Raw genomic sequence first — 20,119 nt, forward strand, 5'->3', positions numbered from 1 at the left:
GTAAACAACATAATGCACGTGAGACTTTGCCATTAAATTTTTTCAAATAATCATAATTTTTAAAAATACAAGGTAGTATAAATGACAAAAAGTTGCAGATGAGGTATGAATGTTAGCAGGCTGGTTAATTCTCCCTCCTTTGCCTTCTTGAGTTTTGTCTGCACAGTCGACTAATAATGGGTTCAGCGTGGACAGGTTTATATGGTATGCTGTGACTTTTTTTTTTTCTTTTTTTTAAGATTTTGTTTATTTATTTGTCAGAGAGAGAGAGAGAGAGAGCAAGCACAGGCAGACAGAGTGGCAGGCAGAGGCAGAGGGAGAAGCAGGCTCCCTGCCGAGCAAGGAGCCTGATGCGGGACTTGATCCCGGGATGCTGGGATCATGACCTGAGCCGAAGGCAACTGCTTAACCAACTGAGGCGGCCCTATGCTGTGACTTTTAACCTATCATTTTTAGCAAGGGCTTGTCAAAGGATGTTTTTAAGCACACATTCTGTGCAGCATTCAGAAACTCATGGTTTCCGACTTCATAATGACTTGAATAGTGCAAAGCATAGGTTGTCGTTATGCCAACTACTTACAAATGACTCATTTAATCTTTACAGTTAGGTGAAAGGTAATATTATCATCTGCAGTTTACTGGTGAGAAAACTGAGGCAAAGGAAGATCACATAATGTGTCAGCTATGTACTTGATGAAGCAAGGACTGAACCCAGATTCTGGAGCCAAGGCTCATAAGCACCATGCTGCCCTGCCTCATAGGTGGGCAGTGGCCCGTGGACCCCTTCTCTTCTGTCGACCTGGAGTAAATATAGCCCTGCTCCATGCCAACCCATGGCTTGCCTTCCTCTTCTCCCTGTGCGCTTTGCTACTCTCTCTGCAAATATTCTCCCTCGTCCACCGCCCGCCCCTACCTGCATTCCAGCATGAGCCTGCAGCCCCTCAGAGCATTCGCAGGTTTCTGTTCAGCAAACCACCTCTTCAAAAGTGGTCATTTGAACCTAATGTTCAGATCTTTTCAGAAGTAGATATTTCACTGATGCTTATCAGTGAAGCTTCTAGAAATGTGAACTTTCAGTTTTACGAAGGGCAAAGACTATAATTTGTTTCTTTCTTCTTTTTATTTCCTCCAGAGCAGGCCCTTAGTAAATGTATCAAAAGGAGAGGGGCGTCTGGGCGGCTCAGCCAGTTAAGCCTCTGCCTTGGGCTCAGGTCATGATCCCTTAGTCCCAGGATTGAGTCCTGCACTGGGCTCCCTGCTCAGTGGGGAGCCTGCTTCTACTTTGTCCTTCACCCCATTCTCATGCTCTCTCTCTCACTCTCACAAATGGATAAATAAAATCTTAAAAAAAAAAAAAAAGACACTACTAAATTTCATACCTTGGGATAATCACAAAGGCAGGAAAAGCTTAATCTCTGCTAAAGTATCAATTAATACAGTAATTCTCAAATGGCTGTGTGCATGGAATCACTCAGAAGGCTTATAAAGACGCAAACTGTGGGTTCACCCCCAGAATTTCTCATTCAGTAGGTATGGATGGACCAAATGTCTGCAATTTTAGCAAGATCCCAGGTGATACTGATGCCGCTGGTCCAGAGACCACACTTCTGAGAACCAGAGAATCAGATTACTGGTGTAAAAATTCAACTCAAAGCACATTTACCTTGGGAAGCTCCAGATGTTGCACGTTTTTAAATGAACAGAGGTCCACAGCTGCATCGGAAGTAGTACCACTTGGCTCAGGCTGACAGAGAGAAGGAAACGGCAAAATAGACAACTGAGGTGTCTATTTTTGCTTAATAAGGGTCACTTGCATCAAAATTATTTCACGTGTTATAATTAATTATTATTAACATTTCATGACATTTATGAACATTATATTCTCTTCAAAAGACTAATAAGGTATGATTAGACAAAAATTATTTTCGAGCACAGAGACACAAAGCAGTTCTCCAGACGGCCTGGATTTATTCTCTGGTGAAATGCAATGGCAGCCCAGCCACCCAGCACACAGGACTCAAGCAGAGGCACCATCCACTGTTCTTCCCTATGTTAGTCATCAAGGGAATTCAGGAGCTATTAAATGTATTACTTGAAAATTATTAAAATATTCTATTTTCTTAAGGGCTATATCTGTGGTACAATTTGTATGAAAATAAAATTTTCTCCTTTATAATCTTGAAAAATCACCTAACTCAGTTCACTATTATGAATGATTTCTCAGTTCACCAGAACAAGTGACGTTCATCACGTAGAGACAGCCCAGTGTTCACACGCTCCTTCCGGGGGAGCGTTCCCTCTCGCACTGTAATCATCATGGCTCCTCTCACTGTCAGCTTTTCATTCTCTTTGCCTCCCTGTATTCATCCTTAACAAGTATCTCGGGCTTTGGCACATCAAAAGTCCCACCAAAAAAAACCCTCTAAATTCTATGTTACCCTCTAGCCACTGCCTTTTCTTTTCTAATTTTTTTTTTAATCCATCATTTGTTTTCTCAAAAAACACTAGTGATCAGCTAGTTGCCAAGTCCAATGGACTCTATTCATCTCCTTACTTGACCTCTCCTCAGCATTCAAGATTGTAGAATATACTCTTCTTCTTGAAATGTGTCCTCCTCAGCTCTACGCAACATGCTTGCCTGGTCCTTCCTTGTTACCTCTGGCCACTCTTTGTTAGGCTTCCTCCTTGTTTTATTAAAGAATTCTGACCTTGGCCCCCTTCTTCTAAGTATTCTCTGCACAGAAGAGTTCCTATGGCCACCAGAAAACAACTATGCATCTATGGGAATTCATCTCTAAACTCTAGACCAAAAGTCCCCATGTACATATCTACCAGGCTTTTTAAGAGGCACTTCACCCTAAAACTGCCTCAAATAGAACATTTTCTATTTTTACAAATATCTGTTTTAAAATTTTTTCTATTTTGGTAAAAGTCAGCCATCCACCAAGTCACCATGTCATCCATCTGGAAGCTGTCTACATCTTGTCTGTTGCATTCACCAGCCTAATCCCAGCCCAAAAAGAAGTACCTGGTACAAGGCAGACAGTCCGTAAATACTTGTTGTATAAATAGATACGCAACCACTGGCTGTTCCTCACTGAGTACATTTAGTTAGGGATAAGGTAATGCTAAGTTGGATCCTAAACTTCTGAAACTTCTGACTTAATCATTTTCTTCCTTCCTTCTTTTCTTTCTCTTTTTATCTCTCCTTCTCTCTCTCCCTCTCTCTCTCCTTCCTTCCTTCCCTTCCTTTTCTCTTTCCCTCTTTTCTTTCTCTATTTTCTTCCTTCCTTTCTTTTCTTTCTTTTTTCTCTTTCTTCCTCCCTCCCTCCCTCTCTTTCTTTCCTTGCTAATGCAAGGCCTTCATTATCTTTATCCTGAACTATTCCTCTAATTTTCTTATTCCCTTTACCTTAACTTCTCTTCCTTGAAACCTTTGATTTTTTCTCTGCACCATTTCCAGAGAAGTACTTAAAAATACAACTCTTACTCTTTTGAGTTCCCTAAGGCATCAAAGACGAAGTCCCCATCACAGTTCTCATGATGACCCTATCTCCCCTTTCCCACTGACCTTTTCCTCACCAGCTTCCCAATGCCTATCTCACCCTCCCCACTATTCAGTGCTGCCCTGCAATTCTCATTCCTTGTATCTGCCAGAGCCTGCATGCCATTCCTTAGTCCATACCCCCTGCCTGGAATGTTTTTGCCCACCCCCCACCCCGTGTCTTCTACTTCCAACACATACTTCACATGTCACCTCACCTAGAGAGTCATTGTCATGATCTCTGCAGAAGGAGACTTGACAACTTTTTCTACCTTCATTATTCCCTATGTAGACGCTTCATGGAAGTGGTGTGCTTATTTACATGAGTGTTTCTTGTACTAGGCCCCTTCAGGGCCAAGATCATGAGTCATTTATCTTTAACATTCCTGTAAGGGATCGATACTTGTTTGCTGAATTAATACATAGCATATCAATAAAATCTTCCCAGAGAAACAAACACAAGATACATACCTCCTTATTCTGAGAATGCTCTGAGGTAGAAGGCAAAGGTTCTACTGTATTTCCAGGACATACAGCCATCTGACTCACTGCATCTTTATTTCTAAAAGAAAAAGCACTGACCTATCACAACATAATGATTCATAGTACTTTCATTCTTCTCCTTGAAGACTCATTAGGATTATTAGAGAAAATTCTGCAAGCCCAAAGACCTGGGACTAAAATACTCAGACATTTAGAAATGTTTTATTTTCATTTAAAAGAACTCTGAATCGAAAGACTAAAAAAAGGTATTTACTAATCTAGAAAAAAGAAAATGCTTACCTGATAAAAATTATTTTTACTTTAGAAGGAGCACATTTAATGATTGAAGAAGCGTTCTGATGACTTCTTCCATATAAAATTTGACCATTGATCTGTGAGAAACAAATAGCATTAACTGAGCCTGAAATTTGGAATTGGCTAACCCTTTATTATCCTTTCTAGCTAATAAAAAGGTCATTTTTCCCTTCTTTTGAAATATTACATGTATTTTCCTTCCCAGAACATGAACCTGACTTTGATGGTGAAAAGACAAGCCCATGTTTAAAGCCAACATTAAAATGACATGCAGGTGGTCTGATCTCCACAGACGACAGAGGCACCACCTGGACTGACTGTAGAAAAGTAGAGAATGAAATTCGTGGCAGGCACCAGGCTTCCAGCATGTTCTGTACAAAGCAAAGGCTCTCCTGGAGGCACTAATGACCTGCACAGATCATCCTGGGAAGCCCCCTATGGCTATAGGTCTTAGTTAATCTCAAAACTCAGAACGTGGGACTAGGCCACAGGGAGGAACACATTGGCAGATTCGGGATTTGGGAAGCGGAAAGTACCTACTAGAGACTGCCAGTTATCTAGTCAGTCAGCCATTGCTGACTGAACCTTCCCAGCCAATAAGGAAACAAGAGTGCAAGGAAGAGTATTAAGGCAATATATAGGCACGAGGATCCCAGCTTCCAGAAGGCAAGGACAAACAAAACAGGCAAATGCAATTCTAAACACCAGAAAGTATAGTCCAGGAATTTATTCTGTTTGGGCGGCTGAGTTACTGTTTTCGTTACTTAGCCTTAACCTTGACCCCACTGCACGCCACCCACATCACGTCTACCATTAGGAATTCAACTTCCAGAATGTCCAGTGGCTCAATCTCATTACTGAGGAGTGACTGGTCATTTGGCTTTTCAAAAGCTCCTAATAAAAATGCAGCACACAAGAAAATGTTTTTGAAGTGTGATCTTTATTACTATCTTGAGGCAAAAATTGTTCCTGGTGCTACCCAGTCGCAACCTTTTAATGGAAGTTAATGGGAACACGGGCTCTACTTAGCAGAGATTTGGTTTACAGCCAAATGTGCTGCAGTGCCTCTATTTTATTAGGCAAACAGTTGTTTTCTCGGTCACCATATGAGGCCCCAGTGGATTTTCTGGGAACTGAGGATTCCAGCGCACCAGTTCAGCAAGAGTAAACTCAGCATCCTCCATAGGAACGTACCTCCAGAAGCTCATCAGCAGTCTGCAGTCGACCGTCTTTCCCAGCTGCTCCATTTGGGTCGATCCCCACCACAAAGACACTCATCCTGGATCGGTCTTTGTTCCCAGCTAGACTGAGACCCAAACCACTACGACCTTTCTCTAGTTCAATCATGTGTAGCTCTCCTGTTAGGGTTCCGTAGCGCTCTCTGATATTTTCTACACACAACAACAAAACGAGAGGCATGAAGTTAGTTTACAGCCGATGTTTTACTATGGAAGGTTATTTAGCTTCAAAAGGGCATTACTTGGACCAAAATGTAAATCCTTGGCAGCTAAGAAAAGCTAAATAAGCTGGCCACCTAGGTGTTAAGACTGGTTTCCGGGAGTACCCAAACTCTGAGGAATTTCTCTGTATCCAGCGGGCAGAGTGTGGAGGAGCTGATCTGACTGATCAGTTCACCGGGGCAATTCACATTAACAAACTCTCAAAAGACTATGATTAAAACAGAATTCCACTTTATCGTTTGCGGAGGAGAACAGAGCATTCAGAGGATTTATCTTCACTGACCAGTGCGAGCTTTGCGCTCACAGCAAAACTGACGTGCACGTAACATCGTGTGAAGCAGCTGCTTGGTATGCAGATCCAGAATATAGGGAATGCCTGTTTTCATTGCACAGAGCCATCAGACCAGGACAAATCAATGTACCTGTCTCAGCTTCAGGATACACGCCCTAATTAGGTAAGACCATTCATCTCTCCCATCCCACACATTCAAGAGGTAGAATTTATTCTTGAATCTGAGAGGACACAAGGCTACATGGAGGTGCCCTAGGCCACAGGAGCCAACACTAATTTCCAGCCCTGTAAGTGTGTCATCCTGAAGGCCCAGCATAGCTGGGCCCAGTCAACCACAACACATGACACCATAATAAATTGCTCCCTTATGGCATTAAGTTTTGGGGTGGCTTGTGATATGATATTCTGTCCCATGTCTTCCTCAGAGTATATTCTGGTCACCTTAATAGATTAGCAATATATTCTTATTTTATTGAAAATAGAAAACCGCAAACTTCACAAATCATCTCTTAGAAAATGTTACTATGCGGCTGATGTCTTGCATTCCATATTGATTCTCAACTGCATCAACTTTATAAACTTTCATTTCCTGATTCCTTCTAGAATCTAGCAGCACAATTTTCACACCCTGTACACTTCCTAAAAGCATACACCATGGCTTTCTTAGAGTAATTATACTTTCAAAATGAAACTTTCTTACAGCACTGATAGATTGGTAACTTTTCACTAAATTTTTAACATTTCCTTGTAAAAAGGCTTATTTTATTAGAAAATAGAGACACTCCAATGATCCTAATAACAGCTGCCCTTGAATGCTTCCTGTGCGTCAGACATTTCAAATTTAATGTTACCAACCTCGGGTAAGGACCACATTTTCAAAAGAAGGGTGGCCAAGAGGCAAAGACTTTGAGGCAGTTATACAACTTGCGAATGCCTCAATGCCATCTCCACAATTATTCTGTGTTACCAACTTAGTATAGAAAATGCCAGAGTTCAAGGCCAGATACCAACGCAACCAGATTTTATAATGAGGACTCTGAGGTCTGGGAGAGACAAGAACTTGTCTGAGATCCTCAGGTGGCAGATCCTGTAGCAGCTTCTGAGAGAGGGCCCTGCCCTCTTTAATGTTCACACAAAGGGCAGAGTGGGCTTTAGCAGGGAGAGTCATTTAAAGGAAAGGAAGAACATGATTTCATGCCTTGGGAATGCGCGCTGTATTCAGTATTTTTTCCAAACAAAACTGCAGCACGTATAAACAGAGCTGAAACATACTTATCCATCCAGGACGCAAGCTTTGAGAAACCCAGAGCTATTTCAGTGTCTCTTACAACTCAGTGCATCACAAAAGACAACTTACTCCAGCTGTAACCAAACTCATCCTCTTTGTCCACGTCTTCGGAGCGTTTGCTGGCAGATGACTGTGTATGATCACCGCTCAATTCTGCAGACGATGAAGAAGGGGGCGGAGGCACATTGCACAAAGGAGCCTTTTCTGGCTCGGATCCGGACTGACTGGGTGCCTGTGGGAACAAGAAGAATGCAGTGCGTATGCGTAGTCCAAGGAAGAAAATCTTCAGTAAAAGAAATAAAAGTATAATTGACAAAAACTGGCTTTAAAATATCGAACACATAAATAACAGAAAAAATATATATACATAAGGGTAGACAGGAGTCAGGTAAAGTCTAAATACACTAAACAAAATACATGTTCAGAGGTTAATTTGTTAAACTGTTATTTGGTATTTTCAGCCAATGAACTTTTCAATTTGAAGGCTTAAGTAACTTTAGAAAAAAATTGTACAAACTCTCCCTTGTGGGAAAAAAACTCCCATTCAAAAGTCTTCATAAATATTCAGGGGTCTGGGTAAGATTTTGTGGGCCTAGAGAAGTCTTCCAAGAAACAAGAACAAAACTAACAAATAAGTTAATCAAGCAATTAAAGTCCAGAGGTCGCTCATCAGACTATATATATATATATATATATATATATATATATATATATATACACAAATAATTCTTCACTGCTACCTGAATCCTCTCTCCAAATGACTCTCTTAACAAAGCCATGAGAATGAGCATTATACATGCAAGTTCGTCTACCACGGGAGCCAGTTAGTGAGCACAGAGCACCCAGACTCAGATCTGAGCTGGCTTTAAGCGACAACACCATCTTTCCCTTGCCAGGGTGGTTGAAAGGTGGTTGAAACAGGAGAGACCACTGCACACAAACCCAAAGTGTGGCATACTTGCTGTCACTGAGGGCTATGGGCCCTATTTCAAAAAAGGGACTTTGTATCAAGTTCTTCTATTACAGATTGTCAAATAGAATATTAGAGTTCGAAAGGCCCGTAAGTCACTGAGTTCATTTTATTCATTTTGCACATGAAAAACTTGAGGCCATGAGAAGATTTTGTTCAAAATCACATTGGTACTAGATTTCTTTTGCCTTAATTCTTAATCCAATGCGCCTTCTATTACACCAGGCTCTCTCCTCCAATTTCCATAGTAAGACAGTACCAAATTCAACAGAGATACCCAACTTAAGTTCTAACCATGGTATGAAGCTGTCCCTGAAGCCCTGATCCTACATTTTTCCTATCCTTCTTTATTTTACCTTTCATTCATATAAAATACCTCTGATATACCTCATTTTGTTTTATATGTGTGGATGTGGAAAAAGACTACAATTTAAAAAAACCTCCAGCGGTGCCTGGGTATCTGCCTTCAGCTCAGGTCATGATGGGATTGAGCCCCACATGGGCTCCCTGCTGAGCGGGGAGCCTGCTTCTCACCCTCCCTCTACTACCTCCCTCTGCTCTCTCAAATAAATAAATAAAATCTTTTTAAAAATTAAAAATAAATAAACTTCCTATAGAACACATCAAATAATAACCATGAACAAATATTTAGGAATTACTAATTGGTGTCAAGAATCAGAATAGCACAAAATATACCTAATACTAAAATGATATAACATTGAATGTGATCTTTCTTTATTGATTCAGAAACCACTTCAGGATTCTAGGCTGCCCCAAAATGAATATAATAAACATCAAGTACTGTTTTTCTAATAAAGTAAAAGGAGAGCTGAATGGCAGAGACTTACAGGCAACAGATTTTCAAGTTACAGAATCTACTGTGTTAAAATGTTTGGTTTATACACAACTGGCCACACAGACAAAAAGTACCAGTGCAAACGAAACCCTGTCATCTTCCCAAATGCTGTGCCATAAAACTCCAGGTCAACAAAGTACAAATGAAATGACCAAAAAACAAGAAACCTCATTTGATCCAATCCAGGTTTATTTAACATATGAAGGTTGGGGCAGGGGGAAATATATAATTTAGTTTTTCTGGTTAAAATTAAAAAAAATACTTCTCTATAGTAACAGAAAAGGTTAACAAGTATAAATTAAGCCCATTTGATTTTTTAAAAAGGGAACAAAATCTGATTTAAACTTCCCATAATTTTAATAAATTTATGGATGCAAATGAAATAGATCTCACTTCATAACTTTCCTGAGCTTCCATTTACCTTAAAAAAAAACAAAAAACAAACAAAAAAAGAAAACAAAAAAACCCACAAAATCTGCCAGTCTAAAAAGTCGCTCAGGACTTTACTTAGGCACAAACTTTTCATTCTGTTGAATAAACTAAAATGGCATCCTAACATTACTGATAAATCATAAAGCAAATACAAGCTTGTATTTACAAAAAGGGGCAATTAGGTGTAACCCTTCATTCTCAATGAGATCGGTGTAATTAGATTATTGTTGATACTTCTTAATCAAAAACTAATGTACTATATGTTGGCTAATTGAAAATAAAAAATAAAAAACTGTCACATAAAAAAGGCTTATTAATAAAAATACAACTTTTTAAGATCATTTAGCCTTCATCGGGGGGGGAAAAAAAAGGCAAAGTGTGCTTGAAATCACTCCATGCCACGTATGCACACAAGTATAACACACACACAGCACGCCTTATTCATGAAAATTTCACACTGAGACAAACCTTAAATGGTGTGGGAGCAAAAGGGTTAGTTGGGGAACAACGGAAGGTAACTCTACTTGAATTCTGTAATTCCTACAGTAACAGAAAACATATTCCTTCAGGTATAGCATCTTTGGTTATCCATATTATAGCAACATGAAAAGCCAATGAAAAGTCATAAAATGTTTCCTGAAATTGTTGAAAGCTTCCTTCCTCATCACGATCAAATTATAATGAACAAGTTCTTGTAAGTTTTTGTTTTAGTTTTGGGTTTGGAATTCCATTTAGAATATGAGAATATCCACGTCTAGGCTTACAAGCATTGAAAGAGTTACATGCTTCCTGATTCAGGCACTTAGATGGACACATTTTATGAACATTCAACACACTCCCGCCTATACCCAATTATCTGTGGAGTGACTAACACACACAAGGGCTTTTAGGACCACCTTGTATAAGTCTGAGAAGGACTTAAACAAATACAAGGCTTTAAATAAATTTTGTGTGAAAGTAGTTCATACATTTAGCAATTAGCAAAAATTTAAATATCAGAAACATAAACTCACAACAAAACAGAGGAAAGGCATTGGACTCACGATTCTCCCCTACTGTTCAAGAGAGCCATCTAATTTCAGCTATAAAAATGAATATGCTCTGGCAAAAAAATGTGCTTAAGAAAGGATTTGCATGCCCACTCCAAACACACAGTTTTGTTTTGTTTTGTTTTGTTCCCTGCCCAAATTTAGTAAACAGTGAACTAGGACAAAGGCATAGTAACAAAGAATGAAACATTTGCAAAAGGCAATGGCAAGACAATGGCATTATCCAACCTTGTCGGCGTTGAACTGTAGAGAATCAGCAAATGGGTTAGTGCTGCTGAAGTTGTACTTAGGGTAAAGGTTGTGCGGCAAGGAAGGCAAAGGGGATTTCTAAAAGGAAACATAAGAGGCGCTGAGCGCAAAAAAAAATGTACTTAACACAACTCAATTTTAAGAACAAAGTACTGAGTGAAATCACAATGTGAAACTAGATCCTGTCAGATCTAGTGATTAACAACAACGTCATATTCAACAGTCGAGAACTAAAGGTTTACCTCTAGTGTCCTGGATCTATACCCAAATCTCAAACTGGCCACCAAGGAAATGAATTCGTGAAACTGATACTAAATTTCTTTTATTTTCACTATCACAGAGAGATGCACATAAATTTTGCCCACTTTATATATTTATCTATGTTCCATGCATATAAGTGAACAGGTATCAAAATTAAAACCACAACTGTTTTTTTGTTTACATTTAAAATTATGCTTTTTTTTGTAAAATAAAAGGATGGTCTGTTTCAGAATGCAAATTAAACATTTGTCTGCTAGTTCACTGGTAACCCTCATGACTCTTTTATCTTGTTTCCCAGGAAGGAAAATTTTCATACTTAGACTAGAGATTAAGATGGCTTCAGATCAATAGTAGTTTCTCATTTAAAAAAAATGAAATCAACAATTTTAAAGAAATGAACCACTGTTCAGTGATGTTCTCTATTTCTGCGTACTTTTTGTGGAGGTAGAAACACTGATTCTTTAAAAAATTTTCCTATAAAAGTTCCCATGTTAGATGAAATGTATGAGGCTTTGAATATATTTGAAATCCTGAATTAGAGGGATTCTCATAGATTTTTGTGGCTTGCTTGATATATGCCCTGAGCTAGGACTATTGGAGTTGAATATACATATTAAAGGCAGGATGACTGCCAGATAGAATTTAGCATTTTCATAGTTTAAAAAAAAAAAAGGAAAAGTGATTTCCTCAACACAATAAATTCTTTTCCTTCTTTTCATACGCGCTATCTTTTTCTTTTATTGACTATATCTTTCAGGGGAAATTGCAGACATTTAAAATTCATTTTGGCTCCAATTAAATGTTTGTGTTACTTCTGTCTATAAAAAAGTCCTACTGGCAAGCATCAAGAGTAGGGAGAGGTTGTCATGTGACACCACCCTGTCTGGGAGAACACTCTGGAAAGACTCTATCCTCAGTACGCCTGCACTAAAGCTTATGCCACATTACCCTTTCAATCTGCTCTTCTTGCAATGTTTTTCCTACAGAGGGAAGACGGGAAAAAGAAATGGGCACAATGACATTTCTGCTCATCTCAACTTTCTCTCTGCTTTTCAGTTTAAATGTCAACTCCTGCTTTACAAAAGAAAAGATCACAAATGCCAAGGAACACGACCATTTATTAAGGTGGAAAAAAATGACTAGGCAGAGATTAAAAATATATTCTACACAAAATAACTCAATGCTATGGAAGTTGGAAATTATTTCCAACCCTCATACATAGAATTTTTAGGCTTTACATTTCCTTTATAATTCTGTAGAACAATTAAAAAAATAGAACCATAATGGCAAGAAATGGAATATTTAGAGAGAGCTCTAGCTTTTTGTTTTGCTTTATAATTTGTTTCAATTTCCAGCTCTTACAGGATTAGAATTTGGCCCTGACAGCAAAGTATAAAAGTACAGCATGAACATGGCAAATGAAGTGGTAGATCTATTACTATGAAAAGATTTAGAGAAATAGGCCGTATTTCTTATTAAAAAATCAACGATGAAACTCCGTTTATAGTTCTAAGGGCTGATAGGAATGGAAATGTTATTAACTAAGAAGAAACACAGGAAAGACAAAAACATTCTCTGGCCCATATTAATAGGGCCTACCCTTTGGGGAGACAATGTGGTCCACCTGACGGTAATAAATCAGGAAGTACGGAATCTATTATTAAATATTACCATTATTATTATTCTCTGTTCTGTGAAGTTCTGATTCTTGAATAGTCTACGTGCCAAAGAGACTGTCTTTTCAGCCTAAGATTTTTTTGAAGTTTAATTCATGTACAAATAAAACATTTTCCATTAAGAGACTCTTATGTATTTGTGGGGTTTTTTTCCCCTTTAGATTACTAGAGGCATGATTATTTCATAAGGAAGTAAATCACTGAAAATCGAGTAGATCTCATGTTAAATGCAAAATTAATTCTGATTTCTTAAAGCTGAATGCATATTCAGGGGAGGAAAAAATACCTTTCCTCTATTCATCTAAGGTTTCCAGCTGGATCTCGGTAATAAAAAACAGATTAACAAGAGAAAAGTATATATAAGTATTGATTTATGTTAACTTTTATGTGACACAGAGCCTTCATAAGATAGCGAAGACCAGAAGAAATGGTTAAACAGGAATATTTTGACACTAGGTTTGCTTGAGGGTGGAAAGTCAGCGAAATTTGATAGGATGAGAGTATGAGCTAAGTGGGGAAACGGGGGGGGGGGGGACTTAGCAAGGTGTGTACATTCGGATCCTTCCCAGGGCCCCTGCATCTCTGGAGGTAAGGATGTTTTTTTCTACAGGTACAGGGAGGAGGGCATCTCTCACATGAGGGTGTTTATGACCTGCATCAGGGTAACAGGCCAGGGTGCCCTATGTTGGGGCAGTATGCCCTGAATCCTGGCACATATAACTTGACTAAACATGTCACTCTAGGCAAGATTTCTCCTGGAATAATTGCTATAAAAATCAAGTGTCATTATACCTCAGAGAGTAAAATAGGAATATTTTCCAGGTGTGTGAGAAAAATACCTCCCCAGCTCATTAGAAAATATGACTGGCATTGAAAGAAATGTTTGTAGTTTAAGTTTTTAAAAGTACAATGAAGAATCCTATTCAGCAGTCTATGGTATTGTCCTACATGATATAAAATTTGGAAATTAAGAATAAAAAGAATAAAACCCACCCACACAAAAAATAGCTTTAAACTTAAACAGCCATTCACCAATGCCATCGTGCTGTATCTATGTTTGACACAACAAACAGAAACAAATGTGGAAAGATTTGTAGTTATTTAAACAAACTGAATACCATTTGAAGAGAATGCAGTGTGATGCGGCCCAACCATTTGGCAGATTTTCTCATCTGAATGGATAATTATTACCTAACAACTGAATGATTAAAACTGCAGATGTGAAGATAACTGCTTACATTAAGAACTACTGAATTCATCTTTTACAGTAAACCCAGACCAGAGCTACACCTGTCTTTTTTGTTGTTGTTAATTTTATTTTCTTTTTCCAGTGTTCCAAGATTCATTGTTTAAGAACCACACCCAGTGCTCCATGAAATATGTGTCCTCCTTAATACACCTGTCTTGACAACAAAAGGAAAGACCAACAGGACAAATTTGGCTACTCTAAATTACATTGTCCAGAATACTGACAAGTTACTTTTACTGATCTCGTCTACAGAAATGTTTGCTACTGTCTTTCCATCATCTGAGCACTGATTTCTTATATTCTTAATTTTAAGATAAAAAAATTATAAAATAATTATATATTTTAAAGTTTTAGATGGTTCTTTTAATTTCCCTCACATATGTTGACATTTTCCTTTTAAAGACAACCAAACCTCAAAGCTAATGAGCAGGTATTTCAAAGAGAATCTCTTCGACAAGGTTGCTTTGTTTTGTTCTGTTTTCACTAAAATCCAGAAGTAGAACCTCTATGATTTTCAGGACATCTAGGAAGCTCCTGAAATGAGATGCAAACTTCTCAGGATTGTGTGTTTTTCTGAAGAACTTTCCAAGGGGTATGTGGCCCAAATATGCTCAAGAACTTCTGCTCGTGTAAATAATCTTTTTCACTGAGACATAAAGGAATAGTAAAAAAAAAAAAAAAAAAAAAAATAGTTTCAAACTCGGCATAATTTTCTTCTTCAGAATCTTTAGGGCATATCAAATACACAAGGACTCGCTTAGTATCTTCTCCATCAACAACATTCATTAAATGGATTAAAGCCATTTTATCTGTCATGACTGGTGGTAAATTGGGTTAGTAGGTTTCTGTCTGTACTGGGGGCTATTTAGTGATGAAGTGCCCATGGCTGGGAAGTAGCAATTATGAAATCACTCATATGTAAACATACTGCTTAAATTTCTACTATGTAGAATGTCCAGTGGGACAGACAAATACATTCAAGACGATTCACACATGATCATGGGATTACATATGCTGGAAATTCTGTCTGGAGGATATATGCATTAGGAAAATGTCATTTCTCTGGCTTTTCAGGGACTGAGAGGTCACATATAGTAAGCTAAGTCATTATATCACATTCCTCTTAACTTCAATATTTTGTAACTACAATGAATACTAATAATTACCCATCTAGATACCTATGGCCACCAATGGATCCTACTTCTGTGTGTTTTCAATAGACGTGAAGTGTTTATTAAACATGGTAGAAGGGATTTCCAGGACAACTCAATTAAAAAAGAAAAAAAAACATTATAAAATTTTAACAAGTCTCCTGAGATTTTAAGACTGGGTATCTACTCCTAGAGACAACTTGGCCCTTGATACATTAGATTCCAAGTTGAACATTGTTTGGATTTGCCTACCTTGCCCTTTTTGTTCGCTTACCCTTGGTCTGTTTATAATGCTCTGTACCATAAAGACTACAGGGTTGCCTGCTTTCCGAATGGCTTCCACAGCTTGCTCATGGCTTGCATCTCTGAGGTCCATCCCATCCACCTGCAATGGAAGGCCTCAGCTTAACATTTCAAGAAGCTACAGAACAACAGAACAATTTGTGGATCTGGAGTTCTGAGGATCCTGGGTGAGCCTCCTGGGAAATCTGTTTCAGAATCAAAAATAATTGAGACTACCTGTGAGACTCTAGAACTTTTCATTGTCCAGCAGATTGTGGTCCCTTATTTTGACACTGACTTCTGTCCCCATAATCAATTGAAATAATCATCAGTTGAAATGAAGGCTCTACTTCTGCTTTCCTTACATTTTAATAAATCAAAATCATTAAAGAAATAATAAAAGGGAACTGCCTCACAGCACTGTGTTCATCATGAAAGTCACTGTACACATTTTCTCCAAATCCATCAAAGACTTGTTCAGGAAATAGGTGGGCAATATTTTGTGTGTTTCTCTCTGTACAGGGAAGCTTGAAGTAAAAAACAGAATTCTAATGTTCAGAAAAATCAGGTTACGGCAAGATTAGCTTTGCAGAAGAATCTTTGTAGTGGACATGACAGGAGCTGGAAGCCAAGAAATTGTGCTTGTTAGTAATTCTTCTATAAATAGCTTGAAAATGAATGTTATTTTGTAACTTTTTATTGACCATGGATTGCCTGGGTGATGATCAGCTCAGCTTACATACTATATAAATAGGAAGAAAAGTAGTTTGAAAGGCCAAATGCTAATCCTGCCAGAAAACTACAAGATACTATAATCATTTTATCATTTCCAATTACCAAAATAGGATATATATACAACAATATAGCAAAATCAGAGCAGACACAATTCTGGAAAAGAAAATTAATTAGATCTCTGCATAGAACATTATCACCTTTAAAAGAATTACATGCATTTAATTGAAAACTTCTCTTAGATTGACACTTAGGTAATGTAATATGCATGTCAGTACATATTAAAAATGGCTTTCACTTTTTGTAGAATAAAAGTTAGTATAATAATAAATAATAGAAGTTAGTCTACTATATATTTCATTTGTAGAAACATTTAATAGGACATTAAATATCTTTGCTCAAGTCCAAAGAACTCTATACTCAGAATGGAATACTTTGCAGGTCTCGACTCGTCTAGCCTAAATACTTTTTTAGAAACTTGGCAGAGACAGGTTTCAGAATCCCCAGTATTATGGAGGCCCAAGGCTTGCTTACTTACTAGAAAAGTCCCCATACATAACAGCCCTCAACAACCACTGCTAAACAGCACACAGTACTTTACAACACACAAAATCAGACTTTCTTTTCAATTTGAAAGGGATGGATGCTTTAACTCCCTCAATACATTTAAACAACATTTTAGTGCACACTGTCATCAATCCTTTCTAGAAATAATTATAAATATTTCTTACTTTTTCTCCTTAGGTCAAAGGTATTTAATAGTGAATTTTCCATAAAATAAACTGGCCTGTGATAATCTGAAATTGGGAACAAGAGTTCTTTAAAAAGGGGCTAAGATATCCCCTAAAGAAAGGTAAGGATGCAGAGAAAGAGAACAAGCCCACCATTCTTCCTTACAAATGGCTGGAGGAAAAAACGAGACAAAACAGACATGGCCCTTGTATCCTCTCAAGCCTCAATCTTCTTCCCTCTTCAGCTTTCACAGATAATCAACCAGTAAAGGACTAAATCAATATTAAAAATGTTCATTTTAAAGTTAAAATGTTGTAACCTTCACAATCAATGCATTTTAATGGTAAGTTATATGGATTTAGAAAATGAGAGACAATCACTTGTATAAACCAAATATAATGGTCCTTATAGTAATAAAGTTATTGGTTTCTACTGAGAAATTGTCTCTTTTGCCTCACTCTATTACCCTGACAACTTAGCAAATCTGGGTCAGGTACCCTCCTCTACCCTCTTAACTATAACTATACTTTCCCTGATCAGATAATTTATCACACTGTTCTGAAGTGACTTGATTACTTGTTAAGTCTGTCACACTTGACAGGCAGGCACGCTGCCTTGTTTACTGCGGAATGCCCAGAGCCTGTGATAACATCTGGAATGCAATAGCCGCTCCAGGAATATTTGTTGAGTAAATGACTAGTGACCATGGGAGAAAAGTCTATTTAAAATACTATACTTTGTTTTGAATTAATTTTACCAAATCAATTTTACCAAATACTTCTCTTGCATAAATCAAAGTTACACATACATGAGTGTGTAAATACACACACACACACACACACACACACACACACACACACACTCCTCAGTGATGAATGGGCATAGCACTGAGAAAAAGAAAGAGGGAAATATGAGCCTGGATTGTGGGGGGTGGGAGCATTTATGTAAAACATAATCTGGGTAATTAGCATAAAAGATTTACTAAAAGGACTCACTTGGAAAATAATCCAATAAAGTTAATCTACAATGAATTGATCATGACAACCATTTCTTAAAATAAAATCACTGGAGAACGTAGTAGCTATTATCTACATATTTTGTTCATGTATATTTAATTTCAAACAATTCAATTTTTTCCCCAGGAAATTTGCTTTGTTCTTTCAAATAGAACTTCATTATTTTAACTCAAGGCCAATGTTTTTTAAAATGGTTATATCTCCAAACATCAGTCTCTGAATCAAGATACATAATCTGTCACCATGCACTAAAGAGAAAGATTATGGATGAAATGGGACATATGAGAAAGAAATGTTTTAACCACAAACACATTTTACTTTCACATTGGGTCAAGTGACCAGTGTGAAGACGATGATTCCCTTAGTAAAGAGGATGGAACAGAGGAAGAATTTTGGCACAGAAAGCTCACTAGAGGGTACCTCTACTATTCTATCTCCAGGTTTCAAGGTTCCATTTTTGCCAGCTGGACTATCTTCAAGAACATGTTTGATGAAAATGCCCCTCATCACTTCACCATTGCTTAGACGACTTCCCATGCCTCTTCCACCAACAATGCTGATACCCAACGATTTGCTTGGTTCTCTCCAAAGTTCAACCCTAAAATGATAAAAAAAAAAAAAATTAAACTCTTATAAGAAAGCTTATGGGGGAAAAGCCTCACAATGCTGTGTTTTGGAATGACTTTTTGGATAGGAAACCAAAGGTGTAGGCAACAAAAGACAGACAAATAAGACCAACAAAATTAAAAACTTTTGTTAATCAAAAGTATACTACCAATAAAGTAAAAATGTAACTCACAGAATGGGAGAAAATATTTGCAAATCACTTTCTGGATAAGAGACTGATATTCAGAATATAAAGAGAACACCAAAAACACAACAGTGAAAAAAAAATCTCATTTAAAATTGGGCAAAGGAGGGGCGCCTGGGTAGCTCAGTGGGTTAAAGCCTCTGTCTTCCGCTCAGGTCATGATCCCAGGGTCCTGAGATCAAGCCCCGCATTGGGCTCTCTGCTCAGTGGGAGCCTGCTTCCTCCTCTCTCTCTCTCTCTCTCTCTCTGCCTGCCTCTCTGCCTACTTGTGATCTCTGTCAAAAAAATAGAATATTTTTTTAAAAATGGGCAAAGGAATTAAACAGACATTTCTCCCAAGAAGATAATCAAATGGACCATAAGCACATGAAAAGATGTTCATTTCACTAATCATTAGCAAAATTCAAATCAAAACCATAATGTGATACGTACCCCATACCCACTAGGATGGCTACTATCAAAACAAAAAAACAAACAAAAAAACAAAAAACAAAAACAAACAAAAACAAAAAAACAAAAAACAGTTACCTGGGTGACTCAATTGTTTAAGCGTCTGCCTTTGGCTCAGGTCATGATCCCAGGATCCTAGGATCAAGACCTGCATTAGGTTCCTTGCTCAGCAGGGAACCTGCTTCTCCCTCTCCCTCTCTCCCCTGCTCATGCTCTCATGCTCTCTCTGTCTGTCTCTCTCTCTCTCTCTGTGACAAATAAATAAATAAAAATCTTTAAAAAGAAAGAAAAAAGAAAAAAGGAAAAGAAGTGTTGGCAAGGAGAAACTGCAGAAATTGGAACCTTGCGCAGTTGGTGGAATGTGAAATGTTGTAGCCACTATGGAAAACAGTATAGGACTACCTTTAAAAAAAAAAAAAAAATTGAAAATAGAATTGCCCTATGACTCGGCAACTCCATTTCTGGGTATATATCCTCTCAAAATTACACAAAGGTTTTGAAGAAATATTCATATAGTCATGTTCATAGAAAAATCATTCATAATAACCAAAGGTGGAAGTAATTCAAGTGTCCATCTAAAGATGAATGGATAAACAACATGGTATATACATACCATGGAATATTATTTAGCCTTAGAAAGGGAAAAAATTCTGATACATGCTACAACACATATGAACCTTGGAAACATTAAGTGAAATAAGCTAGCTAAGTGAAATAAAGGACAAATACTATACAATTTCATTTATATGATGTATCTAGAATAGTCAAATCCATAGAGACAGAAAGGAAAATGGTAAAAAGTTTCACAAGACAAATGAAAA

The 20,119-nt window shown here is 37.7% G+C and overlaps 1 protein-coding gene across 1 annotated transcript in view; it reads right to left on the reverse strand.

Annotated features, from left to right (window-relative positions):
- LOC111156614 (multiple PDZ domain crumbs cell polarity complex component) overlaps positions 1-20,119 on the reverse strand; it is a 137,234-nt gene that overhangs the window by 21,495 nt on the left and 95,620 nt on the right. The window contains exons 24-32 of the mRNA XM_022517608.1: positions 18,458-18,635; positions 15,550-15,660; positions 10,918-11,016; positions 10,109-10,180; positions 7,452-7,614; positions 5,537-5,733; positions 4,328-4,419; positions 4,016-4,106; positions 1,664-1,744 (exon numbers count right to left, since the gene is read on the reverse strand). Coding sequence (XP_022373316.1) covers positions 1,664-1,744; positions 4,016-4,106; positions 4,328-4,419; positions 5,537-5,733; positions 7,452-7,614; positions 10,109-10,180; positions 10,918-11,016; positions 15,550-15,660; positions 18,458-18,635 — 1,084 coding nt within the window. The remainder of the gene's footprint in view (positions 1-1,663; positions 1,745-4,015; positions 4,107-4,327; positions 4,420-5,536; positions 5,734-7,451; positions 7,615-10,108; positions 10,181-10,917; positions 11,017-15,549; positions 15,661-18,457; positions 18,636-20,119) is intronic.

The sequence above is a fragment of the Enhydra lutris genome, unplaced genomic scaffold, assembly GCF_002288905.1.
Source record: "Enhydra lutris kenyoni isolate GAN:26980312 unplaced genomic scaffold, ASM228890v2 scaffoldscaffold47, whole genome shotgun sequence".
In the NCBI taxonomy this organism is placed as follows: domain Eukaryota; kingdom Metazoa; phylum Chordata; class Mammalia; order Carnivora; family Mustelidae; genus Enhydra; species Enhydra lutris.